We start from the raw sequence: 22597 nt of genomic DNA, 5'->3' as shown, positions 1-22597 counted from the left end.
GACCACGGGCGAGAGAATGTGCCCACTGAGTGGGCACTGATGAGACCTTTGAGAAAAGCACAGAGATTTTTTTACATTATCCTTTAACATCATAGAAAGAACAATTTTAAAAGGACAAAGAAGGAAGAAAAGTACTTTCTATCCACTCAGAGATGATGACCCCTAATATTTTGGAACATCCATCCTGCCTTTTTCTAGCAGTGGGACTGCTACCCGACTAGAAGTGACATTTTGGTCCGTTCTTTTCATGAGCACTGTGACAGATACTTCATTCGTGCTCTCATATCTTGTGTCCACGTGCCCCTAGTAGCTGCCTCTTAATTCATCCAGGGCCTATTCTCTGACTGACCATTTCTCTGTTGTTGACATGAATTGGGTTGGTCGGAAGCCCCTACACAGGCAGACGACACGCGGAAATCGGCTTGGGAAAGGGAGCCAGGAAGACCCGAAGGGAGGTTTGCGAGGATGAGGCCACTGGCTTCACCTGCTTTCACACACGTCGTTCCTTTTATGCGTAGAACTCGAAGCCTACTTTTCTGGTTAAAACCTCTCTTCTGTGATGAGAGGAGGCAGCGACATCTCCGGGCACCTGAGGGCACGTCGGTCCCGAGGGCCGGGCGTGGGCGCGTGGGCGCGCGGTGCCGCCGTTTGCGGTCAGGATCAGATGCCGGCCACTGGCAGGTGGGGCTCCAAGATGGCCTCCCAGCCACCGCATGCCCCCAGGTCCCCAAAAACCCAAGACAAAAACAGGAAGACCGAGCCCCAGGCACTTAGCATGCAGCTCCCCTTGGCCCCAGCCGCGGATGGAGCACGTGAGGCCCGCTGGGTGCCCTGGGCAGCCTTGAGCAAAGCCTATGGCCACTTTCACCTGTCGCTCATGGAGGGGCGGCGGGCCCGCGTTCTGGCCCGCCTCGACCCCCTGTACATAGACCTGGACTTGCCACCACCCCAGAAGCATCTGATGACTGAAAAGAAGTTGGGGGGCAACCAGGAGCCCTTCTCCAAGGTCAGAACCGCCTTCAAGGGGAGGGGGCGGTGGCTTGTCCCCTATCCACACGTGGGGAGGGCACAGGCCGGTGCGGGGACCCATGAGAGACCCACCTGGCTTTGCTAAGAGCCCCGGTGAAACCCTGGGCTCAAGCACCTGCCTGAGGCACGGCTACTGGGCAAAAGCTTGGAGGCAGATGCCCAGGAAGAGACGCCAGTGGGTGGCCCTGGGCTTCCTGCTGTCATTTCTGGGGAAATGGCTGGCCTGAGGTAGGAGGACTGTGTTCCAAAGCGGCTACCCCGATCCAACCCAGATCCTGTGGTCTCCGCTTGACCCTCCCCAATGTCCTCATGGTGACACTCCAAAGTGCATGCCCCAGGTTCAGTGAAGGAGTCCTCTCTACCCATTAAACAGAGCAGCAGAAGCAACAGAAAACTTAGAATAATAAAAACATAAAAACCTAGCAATACTACTTTGATATTTGAGAGACATCGCATTGATAAAACAAAGGCTGGCAGCCGGAAAGAGGAAATAATCTGTGAATGGAGAGAATTCATGGGAATGAGATGTAGGATTTCCAAACCCAAACCCTCTACAAAGGCTTTAACATCAGAGTGGAGACGTGAAACAGATTTTCAGAAAACAAGCTCATGGGATTCTCTGAGAACTCAGAGGAAAAAAATATAAAGGAACAATAATGATGAGAGAAAAGGCAAGGGGCATGTAGGGGAGATCCAGACGAGCCCATACACATAGAAGAGGTGTGGAGAGGAAGAGGAAAGAAATGCAGCAGGAAACAATGAAGAAACTCTCCCTGGGCTGAAGAAAAGACTGGAGAGAGTGCTCATGTGGAAAGAGATGTGAAGTTCAATGTAAGATTGCAGGGAAATAGGACCTACACGGTGAATGCCCACATGCATTCCAAGGATAGGAGCAAGGCTGTCCCACAAGTGGAAAAGCCTGGGATGAGCTTGAGATCCAGGCTCCCCCAGCCATCAGAAGACCTCGGAGCAGGGTCCACAACTGGGGTTGCCGGTTGGCTGACTGTCCAGTCCCCATCCCTGTCCTCCCTCACCTGGGGTCTCCATGAGGAAGTCTGAAGAAAAAGCAGAGTGAGTGCCAGGGCTTTGCTGTGCTTTTAGTTCTATTTATTCTGATTTTTAAGTAAAATGGAAGGAGAGCACAGAAATCGTATTTTATTTTATATTCTCAATAGAACATCCCCAAGATTCAAATTCAATATATATAAGTTCCTTTTAACAATTAAAAGTCTCCCTAGGACCTCTGTTCCCCAACTGCCCTGTTTTCCCCTAGAGGCAACACACGTTTCTAGTTTCTTTTGTGTTCTGACAGAGATATTTTATGCATTTACCAGCACATACTGGTACATGTATATTCCCCCTTTTTTACATATAGGCATACCTTAGATTCCTTCTGCACCTGGTTTTAATTTTTATTTTTTTAACGTAGTATATTTTAGAGCTCTTCCCATATCAATGAAGAAATAGCTTCCTTGTTCTTTTTTTACAGATAGTATCCCATTGGCTAGCTGTCCCCTGATGAAGTTAACCAGTCAGTCATCTGTGGATGCACATTCAGGTGGCTTGTGATTATTTTGGCCTGAGGTTTTCATGATCCATTAGATTGACAGAAGTTGAGAAGCTCTATAAGGCTCTGAGAGGGAAGTTTGTGATCTAAGAATTCTCTACTTGGCTAAACTGATGATGTCTGATAAGGGGAACAGAAAGACATTTTCTTCAGAGCTGCAAAGACGCCACAAGGATGCTTCTGTCTGAGGAACAAGTTACTCAAGGGAGCACTTTGGCAAATAAAACATCAGAATTTAGGAACTCAAGTAAGAAAGAGTGATTTAGGATAAACAGGGGAGCAGTGACTGAAAACAATATACTTTGGAGGTGTTTCTATAGTGAGGTTAATGTGATTGTGTTGCTCAATGAAAATGTCCCATGTCACAATTAAAAAATAATAATAATTGGCTCAAAACCTCCCCATGGCTTTCTGGAACATTAAAGGAGGAAGACCGTGGCCTTCCAGACCATTTCGAATCTGGCTCATCTCCCTGTTCTCTTTCTGACTTGCTGATTTTTAGGCAGGTCCTCTGGTGTCCCCTTCCACCGCGGCCTGCTCTGCTTCCCACCCCACCCCCCACCCTCTTCGCCCGGGGAGGCTCGCCGCGCCCGCCAGTCTAAAGCAGCCCTCCCATTTGCCTCTTCAAGGCTCTTGCCGTGACCTGGCACCACGTCCTGGCCATTGGGTGGCTGCCTCCCTCTCCCACGTCGGCCCCTCAGAGCAGGAACCTGTTCGGCCCCTGGCGGCACCCACACGCCCACCGGCGCTCACCCCTCCCGGATGGGGGTCTTTGCTCCTCCGTTCCGGGGCAACTATTATAGATCAAGGCCCGACAGGGGGATGCGCTCAAGACACACATTGAGCAAATGAAGGAACGCTACATATATAAAAGAGCTAAATTGTTCTGTTTTTACAAAAATTGGGCAGTCATTTTCGTTAGCGCCTCTGAAAAGAAATCCTCGCGCTTGGAACTTCTCTCCGCAGCTGCTCTGGGTGCCTTTCCCTAACGGACCCCAAAAGTACTAGGCGCAGACAAAAAAATCTGAAAGGAGGTCCCCAGAAAGGTCCGGATGGGGTTCGAAGGATTTCCCCCTCTTGCGGCTCTGCTCTCCCAGAATCAAGTCCTTATTTTTGTAAGGAAGAGGACTGCAAAGACCGGAGAGTTTTGCCAGGAGGCGGAGGCAGATGCACGAAGTCGTGGCCTGTGTGAGACTGGGGGCGTTTCACCCGGACTGCTCCCCTAACAGGCACCGCCCCAAGGGCCTTGCTGCAGGCCTGGTGTGCCTAACCCAACCCCGCCCCCGCCCTCCACCCTCTGCAGCACAGCTCGAAGCCACTCCTTTCTGTCTCGCATATTTCCTCACTTCCCTTCACACCCCAGACACCTGCACCCCACCATAGATGCCATCAGGGAGGGGGGGGGGTAGTAGAACATTTCAGGCTTGCTCTTTTTATCCTTTTTTTTTTAAACACTGCTTTATTGAGATATAATTCACACATCACACAATTCACCTACAGAAAGTGTACAGTTCAATGGCTTTTAGTGTATACACAGAGTTGTACAACCAGGACCATCATCATGTTAGGACATCTCATCATCCCAAAAGAAACCCCATTACCCATTAGCAGTCATTTTCCATTTCCCCTCAAACCATCTTCCCAACTTTAGGCAACTGCTCATTTACTTTCTTTTTACAGAATTGCCTATTCTGGATCTTTCATAGACATAGGATCAAACAATATGTAGACTTTTGTGACTGGCTCCTTTTCCTTAGTATAATGTTTTCAAGGTTCACCCGTGTTGTAGATGTGTCAGTACTTCATTCCATTAAAAAGTATACATATGTATTTCCCCCACCCAGGGATTGTGCCTTTGGTGTATCTAAAAAGCCATTGCCTTTCCAGAGATCGTCTTGATATTCTCCTATGTTATTCTCTAGGAATTTTATAAATTTTCATTTTACATTTAGGTCTGTGATCCATTTTGACTTAATTTATGTGAAGGATTTATTTTTTTATTTTTTATTTTTTCAGACTTTTTTTTTTTAGCTGAGCCATCCTGCCACCTGTTGGCAGCTCAGCGGCAGCTCAGTTTGGGCTGTGATATGTGAAGGATTTAAGGTCTGTGTCTAGATTTATTTTTTTGCATGTGGACACCCAGTTGTTCCAGCACCATTTGTTGAAAGACTGTCACTTCTCCATTGTATTGACTTTGTTCCTTTGTCAAAGAGCAGTTGGTTTTGCTTATGTGTGTCTATTTCTGGGCTCTCTATTCTGATCCATTGATGTATTTGTCTATTCTTTCACCAATCCCAGGCTGTCTTGATTTCTGTAGCTTTATAGTAAATCTTGAAGTCGGGTAGTGTCAGTCCTCCAATTTTGTTCTCCTTCAATAGCTGTGCTGGATGTTTTACCTCTCCAGACTTTAGAATCATTTTGTCAATATCCACAAAGTAAGTAACTTGCGATTTTGATTGGGATTGCATTGAATCCATAGGTCAAGTTCGGAAGGCCTGACATCCTGACAATATTGAGTCTTTCTATCCATGAACATGGAATGTCTCTCCGTTTATTTAGATCTTTGATTTTGTTCATCAGAGTTTTGCAGTTTTCCTTACATAGATCTTGTATGTATTTTGTTAGAGATGCACCTAAGTATTTAATATTTGGGTGCTGATGTAAATGATACTGTGTCTTTAATTTAAAATTCCACTTGTTCATTGCTGGTATACAGGAAAGTGATTGACCTCCTGTATATTAATCTTGTATCCTGCAATCTTGTTATAATTGCTATTAGTTCTAGAGTTTTTGTTGATTCTTTTGGATTTTCTATATCGGTGATAATGTCATCTGTGAAGACAGTTTTATTTCTTCTTTCCCAATCTTATACCTTTTAGATCTTTTTCTTGTCTTATTGCATGAGCTACAACTTATGGAACAATATTGAAAATGAGTGGTAAGAGGGATCGCCTTTGCCTTGTACCTGATCTTAGTGGGAAACTTTGAGTTTCTCACTACTAAGTATGATGTTAGCTATAGGTTTTTTGTAGATATTTTCTGTCAAGATGAGAAGTTCCTCTTTATTCCTAGTTTGTTGAGCATTTTTATCATGAACAGGTGTTGGATTTTGTCAAATGTTTTTTCTGCACCTATTGACATGATCACATGATTTTTCTTTTTTAGCCTATTGATGTGATGGATTATATTACATTTTTTGAATATTGAACCAGTCTTGCATACCTGGGGTAAATCCCACTTGGTCATGATGTTTAATTCTTTCTGTACCTTGTTGGATTCTATTTGCTAATATTTGTTGAGGATTTTTGTATCTATGTTCATGAGCAGTATTGGTCTGTAGTTTTTTTCTAGATTGTTTATTGCAAATGCATAGAAATACAATTGATTTTTAAATTATTGATCTTGTATTCTGCAACATGATGAACTCATTCAGTCTCTCTTTTTTTTCAGGTCCCATTTCAAGTTATGACAGGACACCAGCACATTGTGAGTTCCTGTAACTTTTGTGTGGATGACACAAAGCTCCTCAGTGGCTCCTATGACTGCACCGTGAAGCTGTGGGTAGGTGGCCCCGTGTAGGTGGAACCAAAACATCCCGTAAGCTTATGTTACCTCTTGTGGAGAGTTCCCCAGTACTGAGTTCCCAGGCACTCAAGGATCACAAAGATTTGGAGAGGCCTTTCTGAGCAAAGCACAAGAAGGAAAAGCAAAGTGAGGGTTCACACTAGAATCAAGCCACCGGAGAGAGATGAAGTCAGTGTAGCTGCTGTTAGCCTGTTGATTTGGAAACGGTGGGAGCAGGGGATGGAGACCACTGGACTGGGAGCTCCCATCTTTTGTTAGAGGGTCCCAGCTGTGAATAGGGCCTAGCTGGGGTGTCTGAGCTGTGTAATCTCTTTGGGCATCTTTCTCATTGGGAAAAATGAGTTCTATCCACAGTGATAGTAGGGCCAGGCCTGGTGATCACAGAGTGGCCTGGCTTGGGACCTGTCTGTGAGGGGTGGTTGGGAGAGGCAGGCCTGAGCACAGGTCAGTGCCCCAAGGTGCAGGAAGCAGGGGCACAAGGAACGGGGGTGTGATGCAGAGAAGGTTGCAGAGAGGTGGTTACTGAGAACTCTTTTGAAGCTTCTGGGCATAGTCAGCAGCCCCTGGAAGGCCTGTGTGGGGGGCAGTGCTGGTCAGTCAGGAGTGCGTAAGGAAGGAGCAGGGATAGGGGATAGCAGTCAAGGGCCAGGCCACGGATGACCATGTGGCTGGGGCTGGGCTCAGTTCTGAGTTTTGTCGTCTCTTCTGGCTTCAGGGGCAGGAGGGGGACAGGGTGGAATGAGTCAAGGCTGGTTCCCGGGTTCCGATTCAGGTAACCAGGTGGAGGATACTTCTTCACCTTCCAGGTGACCTTGGAGGACCTTCTGCTCTGTCATAAGTGGGTACCAAAGCCAGGCAGTCTAGGCAGGAGGGTTTGGGAAGTGTCCAAATGGTTCAGGCCCCCACATTTGGGACCCACTAGCTATGTGACCCTGGGTGGCTACATGACCTACTGGGTGGGGAAGTCCTTTTGCCCTTTTGAACTGGGTGAGAGGCACAGGACCATGTGGTTCTCATATTTTGCGGTGGTAGAGACGCTCAGGGCTGATGTCGAACTCAGTTCACAACTTCAGTCAATGCCTCAGTGACCTCTCGCTCTCTCTCCCTCTCTCCTGTTGATTCGAGGATGCTGTGGATGGATCGATTGTTCGGGATTTTGAGCCCAGGACCAAAGCTCCTGTTGTACAGTGCAGTGTCACATCTGACAGCAGAAGGTGACCTTTCCTTCATTTTACATTGTCAGAAAAAGTGAGAGTGAAGAGGCCGGCCAGCATACAGCACGCTGGCGACAGTTTGGTAAAAACAATATGGGCATTTAACTTTTATGGAAATTTATCTTACATAGAGGACAAAGATTGCCATGGAAACATGCAATACAACAAGACAAAGGTACACTTTTATTATTTTACTAAATGTCCAAGGAAATATTTCAGGATGAAGTGAGCTATTCAAGTATTTTCCTGCAAAAAGATAGACGCACGAGCAGAAGTGATGGCTCCTAGTGAGCTGTAGCTATCCCCTTAGAAGAAGATGGTCAATTATAGAACAGAAGAAATGATACCTTCAAATTCCCTAAACATGAAAGGACGTATCTGAATGGCCGAGGGCGTGGGGAAGAGCATGGTGCTGTAGTGCTTTTGTGTTAGATTCTTTGTTTTCGGTGAGAACCCACTGCTCTCCAGGGGGGCTCATGGACCATCTTTAGAGAGATTCCGGTGTTATTTGCAAACTCAGTCCTAAATTATCAAAATTGTCTATGGGGAAATCACACGCATAACTGTCTTAGTCATAAAGACCCTACGCTTGTCGTTTCATTTCCAGAATCACTGCAGCAGCCTATGACAAAACACTGAGGACTTGGGACCTCGAAACGGGCGCGCTGCTGGTAAGCATGTCCCGCTCCAGTGGAGACGCTGAAGTGCAGCGTCTCGACGGGGCTTCCGGGAGCCTTGGGCTGGGCGTGGGCGTGGGCAAAGGAGCCAATTTTCCAGGAAAGAATTTTCTCAGGGACCCAAGATGATGGAGGGCGGGCATCGGGGAAGGAAAGCTTTCCAGAGCAAGCAGATGGAGGGTTTCTTCTACTCGAAGGATGGGAAGGATGTGGGAAAGAAGTGGGATGGGGCCAGAGGGTGGGGCCATGGTATTTCAGGCTGAGGGAAAGAGCTGTTCCCTGTGGGGTGTTTGCATTTGATGAGGCAGGAAGTAGCGCTGAGATCATGGGACAAAGGCCATGTGGCCAAAGCATGAGGGTTCTGGCCCTTCCCAATTTGTTCTACCTCTTAGAGGGGCCACCATCCACCCATCCAAACTGCCCCGAGTTCTCTTCTGTCTCCTGCCTTGAGCCCAGTCAGCCCCCGCCCTGCTCAGGCCCCTTTTCAGGATCTCTTGTCCCATCCCTGCTGCCCTTCCCCCAGCAGCTCCTCATCGCCTCTCTTCTCCCTTCCTCCCCCCCCTCCACTTTCTCTCCTTAAATAAACAATCTTTCTCTTAGTTCAAAGGTCAATTTATATTCATTGTAAAATATATTTAGGAAGAAAAGATAAGCCAAGATTAAAAAAACCTTAAGACAACCCCCAGAGATTACAGTTAACATCTTGCTATCTCTTTTCCTGTTTACACTGTTACATAAGACCACATGCAGGTCTGTTCTGTTAACAACATAGTATCATTTATACATACTTCATAGACCCTGACTTTTTTCCCACTTAGCAACAAATGGTGAATAAGTACACATGAACACCATGTTTTTTTTTTTTTTTTAAGATTTTTTATTGGGGAATTGGGGAATGGGAACAGCGCTGGGGAATTGGGGGGAGGGGAACAGACAAGTTGCTGTCCTTTCGTTCTTCAGTCTAGTTGTGGAGGACGTTGCTTTACTGGCCCAAATTGGCACCATCATTGCCGTCTTCCCGGGCGAGGCAGATCAGTCGCCGGCTTCTGGACGGCCGCTCACGGCGGCTGCTTGGCCGCTCACGCTGGCTGCTGGCTACACAAGGTAGCCCAGGGCAACCCACTGCAGCAATGGCTGCAGCCTACACCATCACAGGCGACTCACAGCAGCCCAGCTCCAGGTTGAGCTGTTGTTCAGCATCTTAGCTGTAGAGGGCAGTGTCACTGGCCCTCATATATGGGATCCGAACCGGGACCCTCTGGTGTCCCAAGCCAGCTCTCAACCAATGCGCCACTCGGCCGGCCCAATTAATATTTTTTTTAAACTGGGGACTTGGGGGAGGGGAACAGTGTTGGGGAATTGGGGAAGGGGACTAGCCAAGTTATTTTCCTTCAATCTTAGTTGTGGAGGGCGCAGCTAGCTCGGCTCCAAGTCCAGTTGCACCACTCAGCTCAAGGTGCTGTGTTCAATTAGTTGTGGGTGGGCGTAGCCACCATCCATGCGGGAGTTAAACCAGCAGCTTTGTTGTTAAGAACACACGCTCTATCCACTGAGCCATCTGGGCGGCAGCTCAGCTCAAGGAACACCATCTTTTTTAATGGACATGGATTCCGCGGGATGGGTAGGTCATGCCATATTTCATCATTCCCTGTTATAGGACATTAAGGCTGTTTTAACTTTTCTCTATCATAAACAATGATACTGTGAGGAAAGTTTGCATATAATTTTTTATACACATGCTCCAATATTTTTTGGAGATATATATCTATCTGGATTTTATTGCCAATTTGGTATAGAAACATGGTGCTTTTAAAATTAACCTCCAATAATCTGTGTCAACTCATACCCTTGGCAATGGAGGAGAGCCCACCATCTCCCAACCTCACATGCCAGGTATCAAGGTGAAAAATGAGACTAGCATTAGATTATGCCTGACTTGGAGCATTTTTCCAAATGTTTATTTCTTCTCTTGTAAATTTCCTGCTCTTGTCTCTAAGCCAGCTTTTTTTTATTTGGGATCTTTCTTTCTCTTCTTTAAACTTGTTTTAGTACTTTGATTTATTTTTGTTGCACAAGCCATCCATGCCACTTGCCAACTATAGGGCTGAATTAATTATCCATTACTGCTTGACAAATTACTCCAAATCTTAGTAGCTTTAAACCATACATGTTTATTATCTCACACAGTTTATGACAGTGAGAAATCTAGGAGCAGCTTAGCTGTGTGGTTCTGTCTTGGATCTCTTGTGAGGTCACAGTTAAGATGTCACCTGGAGCTACAATCATCTGAAGGCTCAACTGGGGCTGAAGGATCTCCTTCTAAGATGTTGTACTCACCTGGCTGTGGGCAGGAGGCCTCAGTTCCTCTCCACGTGCGTCTCTCCATAGGACTGCTTGAGTGTCCTCAGGACATGGCAGTTCACACCCTCCCCTCCGACCCCTGGCCCCCAGCAAGTGATCCAAGAGACAACAAGGAGGAAGCCATGGTTTTTTTTATGACCTGGTCACACACTGTCACTTCATCATATTAGATTCATTAGAAGCAAGTCACTACATCGAACCCACACTCAAGAGTCTCCACCTTTTGGAGGGAGGACTGTCAAAGAATTGGTGGGCATATTTTAAGACTGTCACAATGGCTACACCAGGATTTGTAACACACAGACAGGTCCTCCTTTCCTAGAATGTGGAGCAGCTCTTTGTCCCCTTCTTGTGGTTTGGTGCCAGCCTTCCCCAGGGGAACGTGAGCTGCCTGAGGGACGGGGGCTGTAGTGTCTCACCCACAGTGCCAGGCAGTAACCACTTGTTCACCAAAATGAACAGCTGGTCATTACTAGAACCTTGCTGTCAGTTCTGCTGGGTGCCCTCCCTATCCTGGTTCATCTGTCCTGGACACAGACTAATTAAGTACATTTATTAAATTAATTAATTAATTAAAACCAAACGAACTTAAAAACTTCAGCTTCTTATCTGCACTAGCCCATTATAAGTGCTCAATGGCCACATGTGGCCAGTGGCTAGCACATTGGACCGTGCATAGATGGAACATTTTCATTATCACAGAAAGTTCTGCTGGACAGCTGGCCTAGAGAGAACACAACCTTTTGATTGTTGCCCTATTTCAGTGGAAAATCAGTCATGAAAGCTTCATAGTCTCCTGTAAGTTTTCTCCTGATGGTAAATACGTGGTCTCTGGCTTGGATATGGATTGTGGAATCTGTATAATAGATGCAGAAAGCGCCGTGACTGTGTCACACATCAAAGGTGAGTTTGCATGGGCTCCCGGCTCTGTTCTGTCTGCCATGGTAACGGCTGCTTGTCACTGGACTGATCGTAGTGTTTGACTGCTTTATTCGGTGAAACAGTAATGCTCTGAGCCACGTGATTAAAGATGGGACACTGATTGATAAAAGCACCAGCAGTTAAAACCAAGACTGGTCCTCATCAGTTAAACTTTTCCTTTCAGTCTCGTGCTTGTAATAAAGGAAACAATGTTCTCACATAGACATGTAAAGCCCAATCTTATACTAAGTGGAGGCTCAGCCTTCTTGACGTTTTTATTTGTTTTTTTTTAATATAAAATTAATAATTATTGTACATTCACTTCCTGGTTGTGATACTGTACTGTCATTATGCAAGATGCTACTACCATGAGGGAAAACTGGGCATATAGGATCTCTGTATTATCCTTACAACTGCACATCAGTTGACAGTTATCTCAAAATAAAAAGTTAAAAAAATACATAATGTTTGTAAAAAATTATAGTAAGTATGTACAACCAAAAGTGAAAGGCAGTTGTACCTGTCCTGTCTCTTCCCCAGAGGTGCCTATTACTAACAATATGTTGGTGGGTGGCCTTTCTGAACTGTGTGTGTGTTTGCACACACACAATGCTACTTCCCATATGTGTTTACAATCATTTTTATCAACATGGAACCATGACATGTGCAGTACCCCACAGCTTGCTCGTTTCCCTTACTGTGTCACCTCCTAATGCACGTCCTCACTCTCCAGGTTCTAGCTGCTCACCACGCTTCTCCGTGTCCCGTCCCACCTCCAGGCCATTGTACATGCTTTCCTTCTGCCTGGAGCACTCTTCCTGTTCTGTTTGCCCTTGCTAACTTCCCGGGCCCTTCCTCGACCTCTCAGGGCTGTGCCAGGCTTCTCCTGGCCAGGCTTGACATACCTTGCCTTCCTCTCATGGCTCCTGGCATGCTGTGGGGTGTTGCCTGCTCTGCGGGGACAGGGAGTGGTTTGATGGCGCTCCTTGTTCAAACCCTGGCACATGGTAAGCACTCAGGAATGTCTGCGTGAGTGAATAGTCCCTAATGAAAACCAGAATTGTGTTTCCGGAATATGGTTACTGTTTGGGGGAGTAGCGTGAGCCTCTGGGTTACGTGAAGTGTGTGACTTGGAATGTGGAATGTGTGTAACGAGTCCCTTTCCCTGGGCCTCAGGTCATCACAAAAGGGCAGTCACAGCCTGCTGCTTTGACCCTGACAGCCAGAAGGTGGCTTCCGTCTCATTGGACAGGAGCATCAAGATCTGGGATGCTACGTCCCAGGCCACGCTGCTCACCATCACCAAGTGAGGCGGGGCCCTGGGAGGCTGGGCAGCGTCCTACAGCAGGGAGGTGGACGGGGGCCCCATCCACTCCCTCTGGATTCGGCCTGCACACTTTCAGCTTATGGGCCAACATCCATGTGGGGCATCTCCACCTTGGCCATGGGTGCTACGAGGCGGCTGGACAGGGAGAAAGGGACGGAGGAGGGCAGGCAGCTGTGGCCTGCGGGTTGGGATGGGCCTCAGGTGCAGGTGTTTCAATGTGAGCCAACGCTGGAGACGTTGTGCAGAGCCCCCTGCCAAAATGCGACCTTTTAGTGTCTCCTGCAAAAATGGGAGGATCGGATAATCCAGAGCCTGCAAGGGTCGCCTTGTAGGTGGCCACCACCAGAAGGGTGGCCAGCTCTGTCCAGCCGGCCCTGGAGTCAGGATCCCAGAGTGGGCAAATGCCCTGTCACCCTGCCCGCTCCACTCAATGATGAGCCCTGCTGCCTGGGCGAGGCTCTCCCATGGTGGGGTCTGGCCAGAGGTTAAAGGTGTGCAGGTGCCCACCCTGGTGATCTCGGACCTCAGTTTCCTCATCTGCAAACTGAGCAGAGGTGAGGCCTGAACAAGATGTAACATCCAAAGGCCCTCAGCACAGGCCACGCCATGGGTGTCCAGCACGTGCTGTTACTGAGAGTGACTTTCATGGAAACCTGGGTCAGGAGGGGCTCTTGATGTGCCCTCTGCACCGGGGAGGCCTGCACTGCTCCTTAGAGATGCTCTGTGGTGACAGTGACGGGGGTCAGGGCAGCAGAGGTGCCTACAGCTCCAGCTGTAAGCAAGTGTTGTGACCCACTCCATTCTGTTGCCCCAAAGGGAATGGAAAGGAAAATAAGAGAAATGTCTATTGGTATTTATGATTGACCTGAATTTATGATTTTTCCAGAAATGTAACTTTCAGCTGGAAAATGTAGAGGCAAGGATTTTGGGTGCTATAGGACAGAGCTGGCTTTATCACATACGACCTCTCAGATTACACTGGAGCCCACACTCAGAGGGGCTCCACACTCAGAAGGGCCCCACACTTAATTTAATGCTCTCAGGTCAATGTCTTGAAATTCTTAGCTTTTTAACATGGACCTTACATGTTTTTATTTCAAAAATATGTAATTTACTTTTTAACAACATAAAGCATGAGACACAGTACATAATTAAAAAGGTATAAAAGAATATATAGATGTAATTTACTTTTTAACAACATAAAGCATGAGACACAGTACATAATTTAAAAGGTATAAAAGAATATATAGTGAAAAGTCTCCCTCTTACCTGTCTTGTCACCACTCAGTTTTCCCAGAAGTCATCACTTTTTTCCCTTTCTTCTTTCTTTCCTTCCTTCCGTCTCTCCTTCTCTCCTTCCTTCCTTTCTTCTTTAACAGCTTTATTGACGTATAATTTCACACACAATTCATCCATTTAAAGTGTACAATTCCGTGGTTTGGGGATATTAAATTATTATTTTTTAAATTACCATTTTACCATTTGCAAGTTAATTCACTGCTAATAATTACATTTGTAATATTGTACAACCAAAACCACTATCTATTTCCAAAACCCTTCCGTAATCCCAAACAGAAACCCGGTACCCATTAAACAATGATTCCCCACTCCCCTAACCTTAGCCCCTATAACTTCTGTTCTACTTTCTGCCTCTATGAATTTGCTCATACTAGGTATTTCATATAAATGGAACCATGCATTATTTGTCCTTTTGCATCTGGCTTATTTCATTTAGCATAATATCGTGTTTTTTTTTTAGCTGAGCCATCCTGCTACCTATTGGCAGCTTAGTGGCAGCTCAGCTCAGGCCAGGCATCGAACCACTGTTGCTCAGAGCTCAAACTCTTGAGCGAGCTCTTAACCAACTGAGCCACTCGGCCAGCCCTATATCATCTATTTCTTTGCTGAGGCTTTCTATCTTGTTTGTGTCAAGCATGACTATAATTGTCCATCAAAACATTTTTATGATGGCTGCTTAAAAATCCTTGTCAGAGGGCCGGCTGAGTGGCTCAGTTGGTTAAGAGTTAGCTTAAGAGCACGAGCTCTGAGTAACAGGGCCGCCAGTTCGATTCCCACATGGGCCAGTGACACTGTGCCTGAGCTGAGCTGCCGCTGAGCTGCCAACAGGTGGCAGGATGGCTCAGCTTGTGAGAGCACGTGCTCCTAACAACAAGACTGCCTGTTCAATGGTGGGCTATGCCCACCCGCAACTAAAACTGAACTTGGCACCTTGAGCTGAGCTGCCACCTTGGATGGCTCAGTGGATAGAGTGTGCGCTCTTAACAACAAGGCTGCTGGTTCAACTCCCGCATGGGATGGTGGCTATGCCCACCCACAACTAAGATTGTAACACAGCACCTTGAGCTTAGAGGCCACGAGCTGCCGACAGGCAGCCTAGATGGCAACTGGTGCCCTCCACAACTAAGATTGAAGAACAACAAGTTGGCTGGTCCCCCTCCCCAATTCCCCAGCACTGTTCCCCTCCCCCAATTCCCCAATTAAAAAAAAATCCTTGTCAGATAATTCTAACATCTGTGTCATTTTAGTATTGGCATCTGTTGATTATCTTTCTCATTTATGTTGAGATTTTCCTGGCTCTTAGTGTGATGAATGATTTTCAGTTGTGTCCTGAATAGTTTGGTTATTACATTGCGAGACTTTGTCTTACTTAAATCTTCTGGGGTTTTTTTTGTTTTTTTTTTTTTAAATTGGGGAATTGGGGGATGGGAACAGTGCTGGGGAATTGGGGGAGAGGGAACAGACAAGTTGCTGTCTTTTTTTGTTGTTGTTCTTCAGTCTAGTTGTGGAAGATGTTGCTTTACTGGCCCAAGTTGGTACCATCATTGCGCTCTTCCCGGGTGAGGCAGATCAGTCGCCGGCCTCTGGACGGCCGCTCATGGCGGCTGCTGGCCGCTCACGCTGGCCGCTCACGCTGGCTGCTGGCTATACATGGTAGCCCATGGCAACCCACTGCAGCAGGGGCTGCAGCCTAAGCCGTCGCTGGTGACTCACGGCATCCCAGCTCCAGGTTGAGCTGTAGTTCAGCATCTTAGCTGTAGAGAGCAGTGTCACTGGCCCTCATATGTGGGATCTGAACCGGGGCCCTCTGGCGTCCCAAGCCAGTTCTTAACCAATGCACCACTCGGCCGGCCCTAAATCTTCTGTTTTAACATGCCACCTCCTTACTGCTTGGCAAGGATGGCAGTCTAGGCTCCCCTCTTGGCTTTTGCTCACAGGGATGGAGATGAGACTGCAGCTCCACATCCTCCCCCCGCCCCCCGCAAAGATATTTGTCTGGAATAAGATGGGTATTGTTTTAATGTGTTCTGTTTTGTTAGGCTCTCCCTTTGGCAAGGGAGAACAGCTTTACTTGGGAACCTTTTTTGTTCCCTATTGTTTTTTGGGGTTATGAACTTTCCCAGTACTCCGTATAGGATATATGAAGCAAAGAAGAAAACCCTAGGGACTCACAGCATACCATCCTTGGGTCCCAAGAGCCCTAGCTGGTCTTCCTTCTTCTCTCTATCTTTCAGAGTCTTCTGCTTGCTTTATAAATGCCCAAGGTTGTTAGTTGTACTTAGCAGGAGGAATAGAGAGAAGAGCATTGACTTCATCTTGTCCAGACATGCAAGTGCAACATATGCACTTCCCCCAAACTTTTATACTCAGTAAAATGGTCTTTTATGAGAAGAGGAATTTATTTTAAATGAGAGCCCATCCTGGAAAATAGAGATAGCCCTGGTTTAAACTCCAATGACAAGCCTGGATCTGGGAGAGGTCTTATCCAAATCTCCAGATTTAAACCCAGATGACAGTGTCTGGATGCTGGGATGGTTCTTAGCCCAACAGGCACAGTGATTGGGGAAGTTTTACCCTGAACACTCCTGGAAAGTTGACTTTTTTTTTTTTGCCTTTGATCTTACTCAGTTTGTGCATTTGAAAGAACTGAAACATAGTCCACAACTCTGAGCTGAGCTGTAGAAAACAGTTTTGTCCAATTTTTTTCTCCGGTAAAATGATTGAGTTTATGATCCAGGCTATACAGAGATTCTCATTTATGTTTGTAGGTTCACTTGAAAACTCTGTTTATAACAGGAGATGAGATCATGGGGAAATTACTTTGAGGAACAAACAAAATAAAATGCAGCAAAATGCTGACAGATTTTTTTTTCTTTTCTAAAAAAGAAGACATTTAAAAATTGAGGATGGATAACCCAAAACTCCATTAATTAACTGCACAACATTAAAATATGCTTTAATGACACTGAGGACAGGTCAGGAGAGAGGGAGAGAAAAAGAGAGAGAGAGCAGATCGGGTGAAGAGAAGTAGGAATAAGTGAGAGAGGGGTGGGAGAAGAGAAGCAGCTAAGCCTCCACATCGCAGAGACAAAGAAGGTAGAGAGTGAACAGGAGAGGCCCACCTTGTAAGTGTGATCCAGCAGCAACCTGAAGTGCTATTAGTTCATTGACCACCATTGACAGCTTTTCTAGCAGCTGTTTTCTCTCAGGCCTCAAGCTGCTCTGAATAGTGCAGTGGTTCTCAACCAGGGGCAATGTCTGGAGACATTTTTGGTTGTCACAACTGGGTGTGAGGGCTGCTGGCATCTAGTGGGTAGAGCTCAGGGATGCTGCCAAACGTATTACAATGTACAGGACAGCCCCTTACCACAAAGAATTATTCAGCACAAAATGTCAGTATGATTGAGAAATCTTGGACTAGTGTGACATAGTCAGAGCAATTAATATCTGGACCATGGTAGGCCGTGACTGAAGGAGTGATGTCCATTAGGTCACAGGGGATCAGCTCCAACAGCCCCTCCCCTCACCACCCCCCTCTTTTAGGTGTGTCCTCAGATTTTCCAGGTTCAAAGTGCTCATGTATGCACCCTTCCATCTGTGTTTCAGGGCGCACTCCAATGCAATCTCAAACTGCTGCTTTACCTTCAGTGGCCATTTCCTGTGTACAAGCTCTTGGGATAAAACCTTAAAAATATGGAATGTCCATACAGGGGAGTTTCGAAACCGTGGAGCCTGTGTGACTCTGATGAAGGGCCATGAAGGTTCTGTGAGCTCCTGCCACTTTGCCAGAGATAGTGAGTAATAAACACGAAGAAAGATTCTGTACCCACAGGAATGCCGAGTTAGAGTTCCTCATGTTTCATTCACATGGACTTTCCTTAGTACAGAGAGGCGATTTCCAATGATGTTGACAGTGAAGGTGGACTTATTATCCATGGGAACAAAAAGCCTTGAGGGAGATTCACAGGCATAAGTTTGCAAGTGACAGAAACTCAGCTCAATGTAGCTTAAGCAAACAAAAGAAATTTGTTAACTCCTATAATGGGGACATTCAGGAGCAGGTCTCACTTGAGGTATGGATGGTTTCAGACACTCAGACCATGCTGTCAGGGAGACAACTCTCCTACTCTGCCTCTCAGCTCAGCTTTTCTCTTGATTTGGCCTTTCTACTCAAGGAGGTAAAGATGGCCTCTGGTGGTCCAGGCCAACAGCAGGTCTGGTCACTGGCAATCCTGAAGAAAGAGAGATACTCCCTCTGATGGTGACAGCATAAGTCCCAGGGAATATTCCCATTGGCTCAGCTTAGGTTATGTGCCCACCTCTGAACCAATCATTTTAGCAGAGGATGAAAGGTTCTGATTGGCCAGGTCTGAGTGACTTGCCTACCCCCAGAGCTAGAGGTTGGGGTCGGTACCTTTTGAACCAGAGGGATTGAGAATAGGTGAGGGGTGTTTTCCCATGGGAAATTGGGATGCTATTTCCAGACGAAGGGGCATGGATGCAAGCAGAGGCAATGGCAGAAAGTTGCCATGGCAGCTAACCCCAGTGCGGGAAGTGACTGCTTCTGACACCCAGGAGCCAAATGTTACACCCCTCCATCCTCAAGGAGTGTGTGTATGGCGGGGTGGGGGATGGGAGTGGGGAGTCATCCAGCGAGTACACACACTATCAGCGCCTGACTTAAGAAATGCTAGGGTGCTTCTGAACAACTTTCGCTTTTCAGAAGCAGCCTTTGTGTAAGTCAGACGCCATTGTGAGGTGCCCCACCAGTTTCTGTCCTTGGATTTATTGGGTTCACAGTCAACCATTACTCTTTGCGATTCTGTATTTGTAAATTCATCTACTGGCTAGAATTTACTTGTAACCCTAAAGTCAATACTCTTGGCACTTTTGTGATCACTCGTGGATATGAGAAGTGCAGCGGAAAGTTTGAGTTGGCCTATGCACATATTCCCAGCTGGAGTTGAACAAGGCGACCCACTGCCTTTTTGCTGTTTCTCTCTTATCATAAAGTGTCTTTTTTTTTGTGGTGTATTTAGTGCTACATGTTTGCAATTTGAGCTTTCCATTGGGGATTTTGCTATTTCAAATGCCCCCTTAGCATAGTGCTGAAGTGTTTCTCAGAGTTCATAAGTGTAAGAAGGCTGTTCTGTGCTTTACATGGAAAACACACGTGAAGCTTCGTTCAGGTATGAGTTATAGCGCTGATAGCCATGAATTCAATGTTAGTGAATAAACAATATGTCAAATAAGGTGTCTTTAAACAGAAACAGACATAAAACAAGATTATGTATTGACCTGTTAATGAAATGTGTCCAGAATCTCACAGGGACCTAACCCTGTATTTTCCTGAGGAGCAATGGTACAGTTTTTGCTAATTCAGTGTTTGCAACAACTTTATGGACTATAACTACCATTAATAATGAGAATTGATTGTAATTGGTTGGGGCGGGGGGTAGTTGAACCACCAGGAAGAGGTTTGAGTGTCCTCAGAGTGAGCTGTGGCAGCACCTCACAAATGCGTCCTCAGCCCGCTTTGACCTCACCAGAGGAGGAAGTAGTTGTCTGGGGACGACAACCCCCTTGACACGCTTTCATTTTGTGTTGCAGCATCTTTTCTCGCGTCTGGAGGGTTCGACAAGACTGTGGCTATTTGGGATGTAGGAGAAGGCTACCGGAAGCTCTCCTTAAAGGTACCAATGCCGGCATCAGATAGAGTATCTGAGTTTCCTTCCTTAGTCATTCCATGCTGGGTGCTGTGGTGGGAATACAGCAGTGGGCGAGTGCTATTTTTAAAAACACATACAGTACCATGACATACTCGCGTCTCACAAGCCTTTACACTTTGTATTCTGCCTTACATGTCCTTGGTGGAACCGGGAAGCACAATTAGTTACTCTTCCATGTAAGCAGGACTGGGGTCTTAACTTTGTTTCTGTTGTTCTTACAAAAGCTTTTCCTCTAGGTCCTCCTTAACGTTTCTTTTTCTTCAGGGCCATGATGACTGGGTGATGGATGTTGCTGTTAGCAACAACAAGAAATGGATCCTGTCTGCTTCAAAGGTAAAAGTGGCCAACCTTTGAGTGACTTAAACTCTCTTGCATTTGTGAGAACTCATAACAGATGTGCTATTATCAAGTAAAATTCCTGGGCAGGGTCAGTCTGAGGGTCAGATCTGACCAGGCCATCCCCACCCAGGCAGCTGCCTGGATACGTAGAAAGGAGGTCCCTCCATCTGCTCATGCGAGGAGTTGCCAGGCACCCCTGTGTTTGCACCACTGACACTTGAGTTTTGTTGGAGCAAGGGCGTCGCTAGACTGGTGAGTGATAAAGCAAACAAGTGATAAAGCGAGAGAGGACGGTGTCAGCTTGTGGATACGTAGCAGAGACCACCCTGAGGTCCCAGGTGGGTCTTCTCTCCCCACCTCACTACATCCCGAAATTCCTTTGCCAATGGAATAACTACCAGCCCAGGATATCCTGAGGGTTGTCCTCCAGGGGTGAGCACCGAGAAGTGTGAGCACCTTGCCCTCAACCTTTATTAGAGCCATGTAATTCTCTAGGCTGGGGGTTTCTAGGTCTATGAGACCAGGGGCAAGACCCTGCCTACCGTGACCAACTTGTTAGGGAGCCAACCTGGGATACTGCTGCACCTGACAAAAAACCCCCCATAATAATATGACACATAATAAAAATTCTATGGCTGTTTTATTATTTTAATATAAAAACATGAAAATGATGGTCAGTTATATCACAGTAAAGCTGGAAAAAAGTAAAAATATAAAACAAAATATAAAAAATGAGTGTTTATTTGAAATTATCCCATATTCTGTATCTTTTCCTTTTCTATTACATAAATGCTATTATTTCAACAAAACAATAGGACTAGTTAGCAGCAGCAATTAGTAGTAATTAATAGTAGAACTAATTAAACAAAAATGTTTAAGAAAAATAGAAAACTATTTTATAATGGTTCTCTCTAACGTATTCTTTATTTCAGTTATTGGTATTCTTCATTTCTGACTGGTTCTTGTTTATATTTTCTATCTCTATTTTTATGTTTCCTATCTCATTGTTGATGTTCTCCCCAAGACCATTGAATATCCTTATAATCAGTGTTTTGAACTCTGTGTCTGGTAGGTTGCTTCTCTCCATTTTGTTTAGTTCTTTTTCTGGAGCTTTGTTCTGTTCTTTAATTTGGGACATGTTTCTTCGTATTCCCATTTTGGATGCCTCCCTGTGTTTGTTTCTATGTATTAGGTAGGGCTGCTATGTCTCCCAGTCTTAGTAGAGTGGCCTTATGTAGTAGGCTTCCTGTGAAGCCCAGTGGTGCAGTCTCCCTGGTCACCAGAGCTGGGTGCTCAAGGTGTGTCCCTTGTGGGGGTTGTGTGTGCCCTCCTGTTGTAGTTGAGCCTTGGTTGTTGTTTGCATGTTAATGAGAGAGATTGAGCCTGAGGCTGATTGGTTGTGAGGACTGGTCCTGACTACAGTTGGAGGAGCTGTTATGCAGGGGCTGACCCTGCAGAGCAGGGTCTGCCTCAGCAGAGCTCTGGCGCCTGCCCAGTCTGCCCTTTGGGTGTGTCATCCACGGAGGCATCTGGGCGGTGCTCCAGCTTGGTTCAAAGCTGGCCACCAGGTGTGCCAACCTCAGGGCCACCTTGAAGGGGCCCCGCCGCAGGCCAAGTTCAGCTGCAGCCTGTGCCTTACCTAGGGCCACCTGGAATGAGCCACAAAGCAATCCACAGATGGCCCCCATGTACGTTGCACTTAAAGGTGCCTGGGAGAGGCTAAGCTGTGAACCAAGGCCAGTTGCCACTAGTGCCAGGCTTAGGGCTGCTCAGCAAGAGGTATGGGGCATGCCAAGGCCAAATGCTGCTTGTTTGGGTTTTGTGAACATTTGAGAGATTTTAGGAAAGTCTTCAGCATGAGCCAAGACAGACCATTTGTATGGGAAAGCCACTGAAAGCAGCTTGAGTGGATCTGCAAGTTGTAACATGTATCAGTACTTCATTTCTTTTTGCTGTTCGATAATATTCCATTGTATATATATACACCACATTTTATTTATCCATTCATCAGAAATGGGATTATTTCCACCTTTGGCTATTGTGAATACTATACTATGAAGATTCATGAACAAGTTTTTGTTTGAGTACCTGTGTTTTATTCTTTTGGGTATATACCCAGGAGTGGAATTGCTGGGTCACATGGTAACTGTATTCATTTACTGTATTTGAGGAACTGCCAGACTGTTTTCCAAAGTGCTGAACACTTTTTTTACTTTCTTACTAGCAGCCTATGAGGGTTACAACTTCTTCACATTCTAGCCAATCTTGTTATTATCTTTTTGATTGTAGTAATTTTAATAGTTCTGAAGTGGTATCTTGTACAACAGTTTGATTTGCATTTCCCTGATGACTAATGATGTTGAACATCTTTTAATGTGCCTATTACAGACTTATACTGGGGGTGCCAAAAAAATGACTCGTAGTCATCTTTTGTTATCGGTATATATTGAGCATTACAATTTTAATACAGTTTTTTCCTTTCTTAAAATATGTGTGTATATATATATGTATATATGGCACCCTCTGTATATTTTTACTTTTTTTTTTTT

General features: G+C 46.0%; 1 protein-coding gene across 1 annotated transcript in view; it reads left to right on the top strand.

The window, feature by feature from the left end:
- The first annotated feature begins 694 nt into the window (after positions 1 to 694).
- Positions 695 to 22597, top strand: part of WDR88 (WD repeat domain 88) — a 26500-nt gene continuing 4597 nt past the window's right edge. Inside the window, exons 1-9 of the mRNA XM_019654474.1 lie at positions 695 to 1006; positions 6047 to 6157; positions 7307 to 7395; positions 8003 to 8066; positions 11198 to 11336; positions 12531 to 12660; positions 17587 to 17774; positions 19591 to 19673; positions 19974 to 20042. Coding sequence (XP_019510019.1) covers positions 695 to 1006; positions 6047 to 6157; positions 7307 to 7395; positions 8003 to 8066; positions 11198 to 11336; positions 12531 to 12660; positions 17587 to 17774; positions 19591 to 19673; positions 19974 to 20042 — 1185 coding nt within the window. The remainder of the gene's footprint in view (positions 1007 to 6046; positions 6158 to 7306; positions 7396 to 8002; positions 8067 to 11197; positions 11337 to 12530; positions 12661 to 17586; positions 17775 to 19590; positions 19674 to 19973; positions 20043 to 22597) is intronic.

The sequence above is a fragment of the Hipposideros armiger genome, unplaced genomic scaffold (assembly GCF_001890085.2).
Source record: "Hipposideros armiger isolate ML-2016 unplaced genomic scaffold, ASM189008v1 scaffold_224, whole genome shotgun sequence".
Lineage (NCBI taxonomy): Eukaryota > Metazoa > Chordata > Mammalia > Chiroptera > Hipposideridae > Hipposideros > Hipposideros armiger.
Note: the sequence above shows the minus strand (reverse complement) of the source record. Positions and strands in the feature narration are given on the sequence as shown.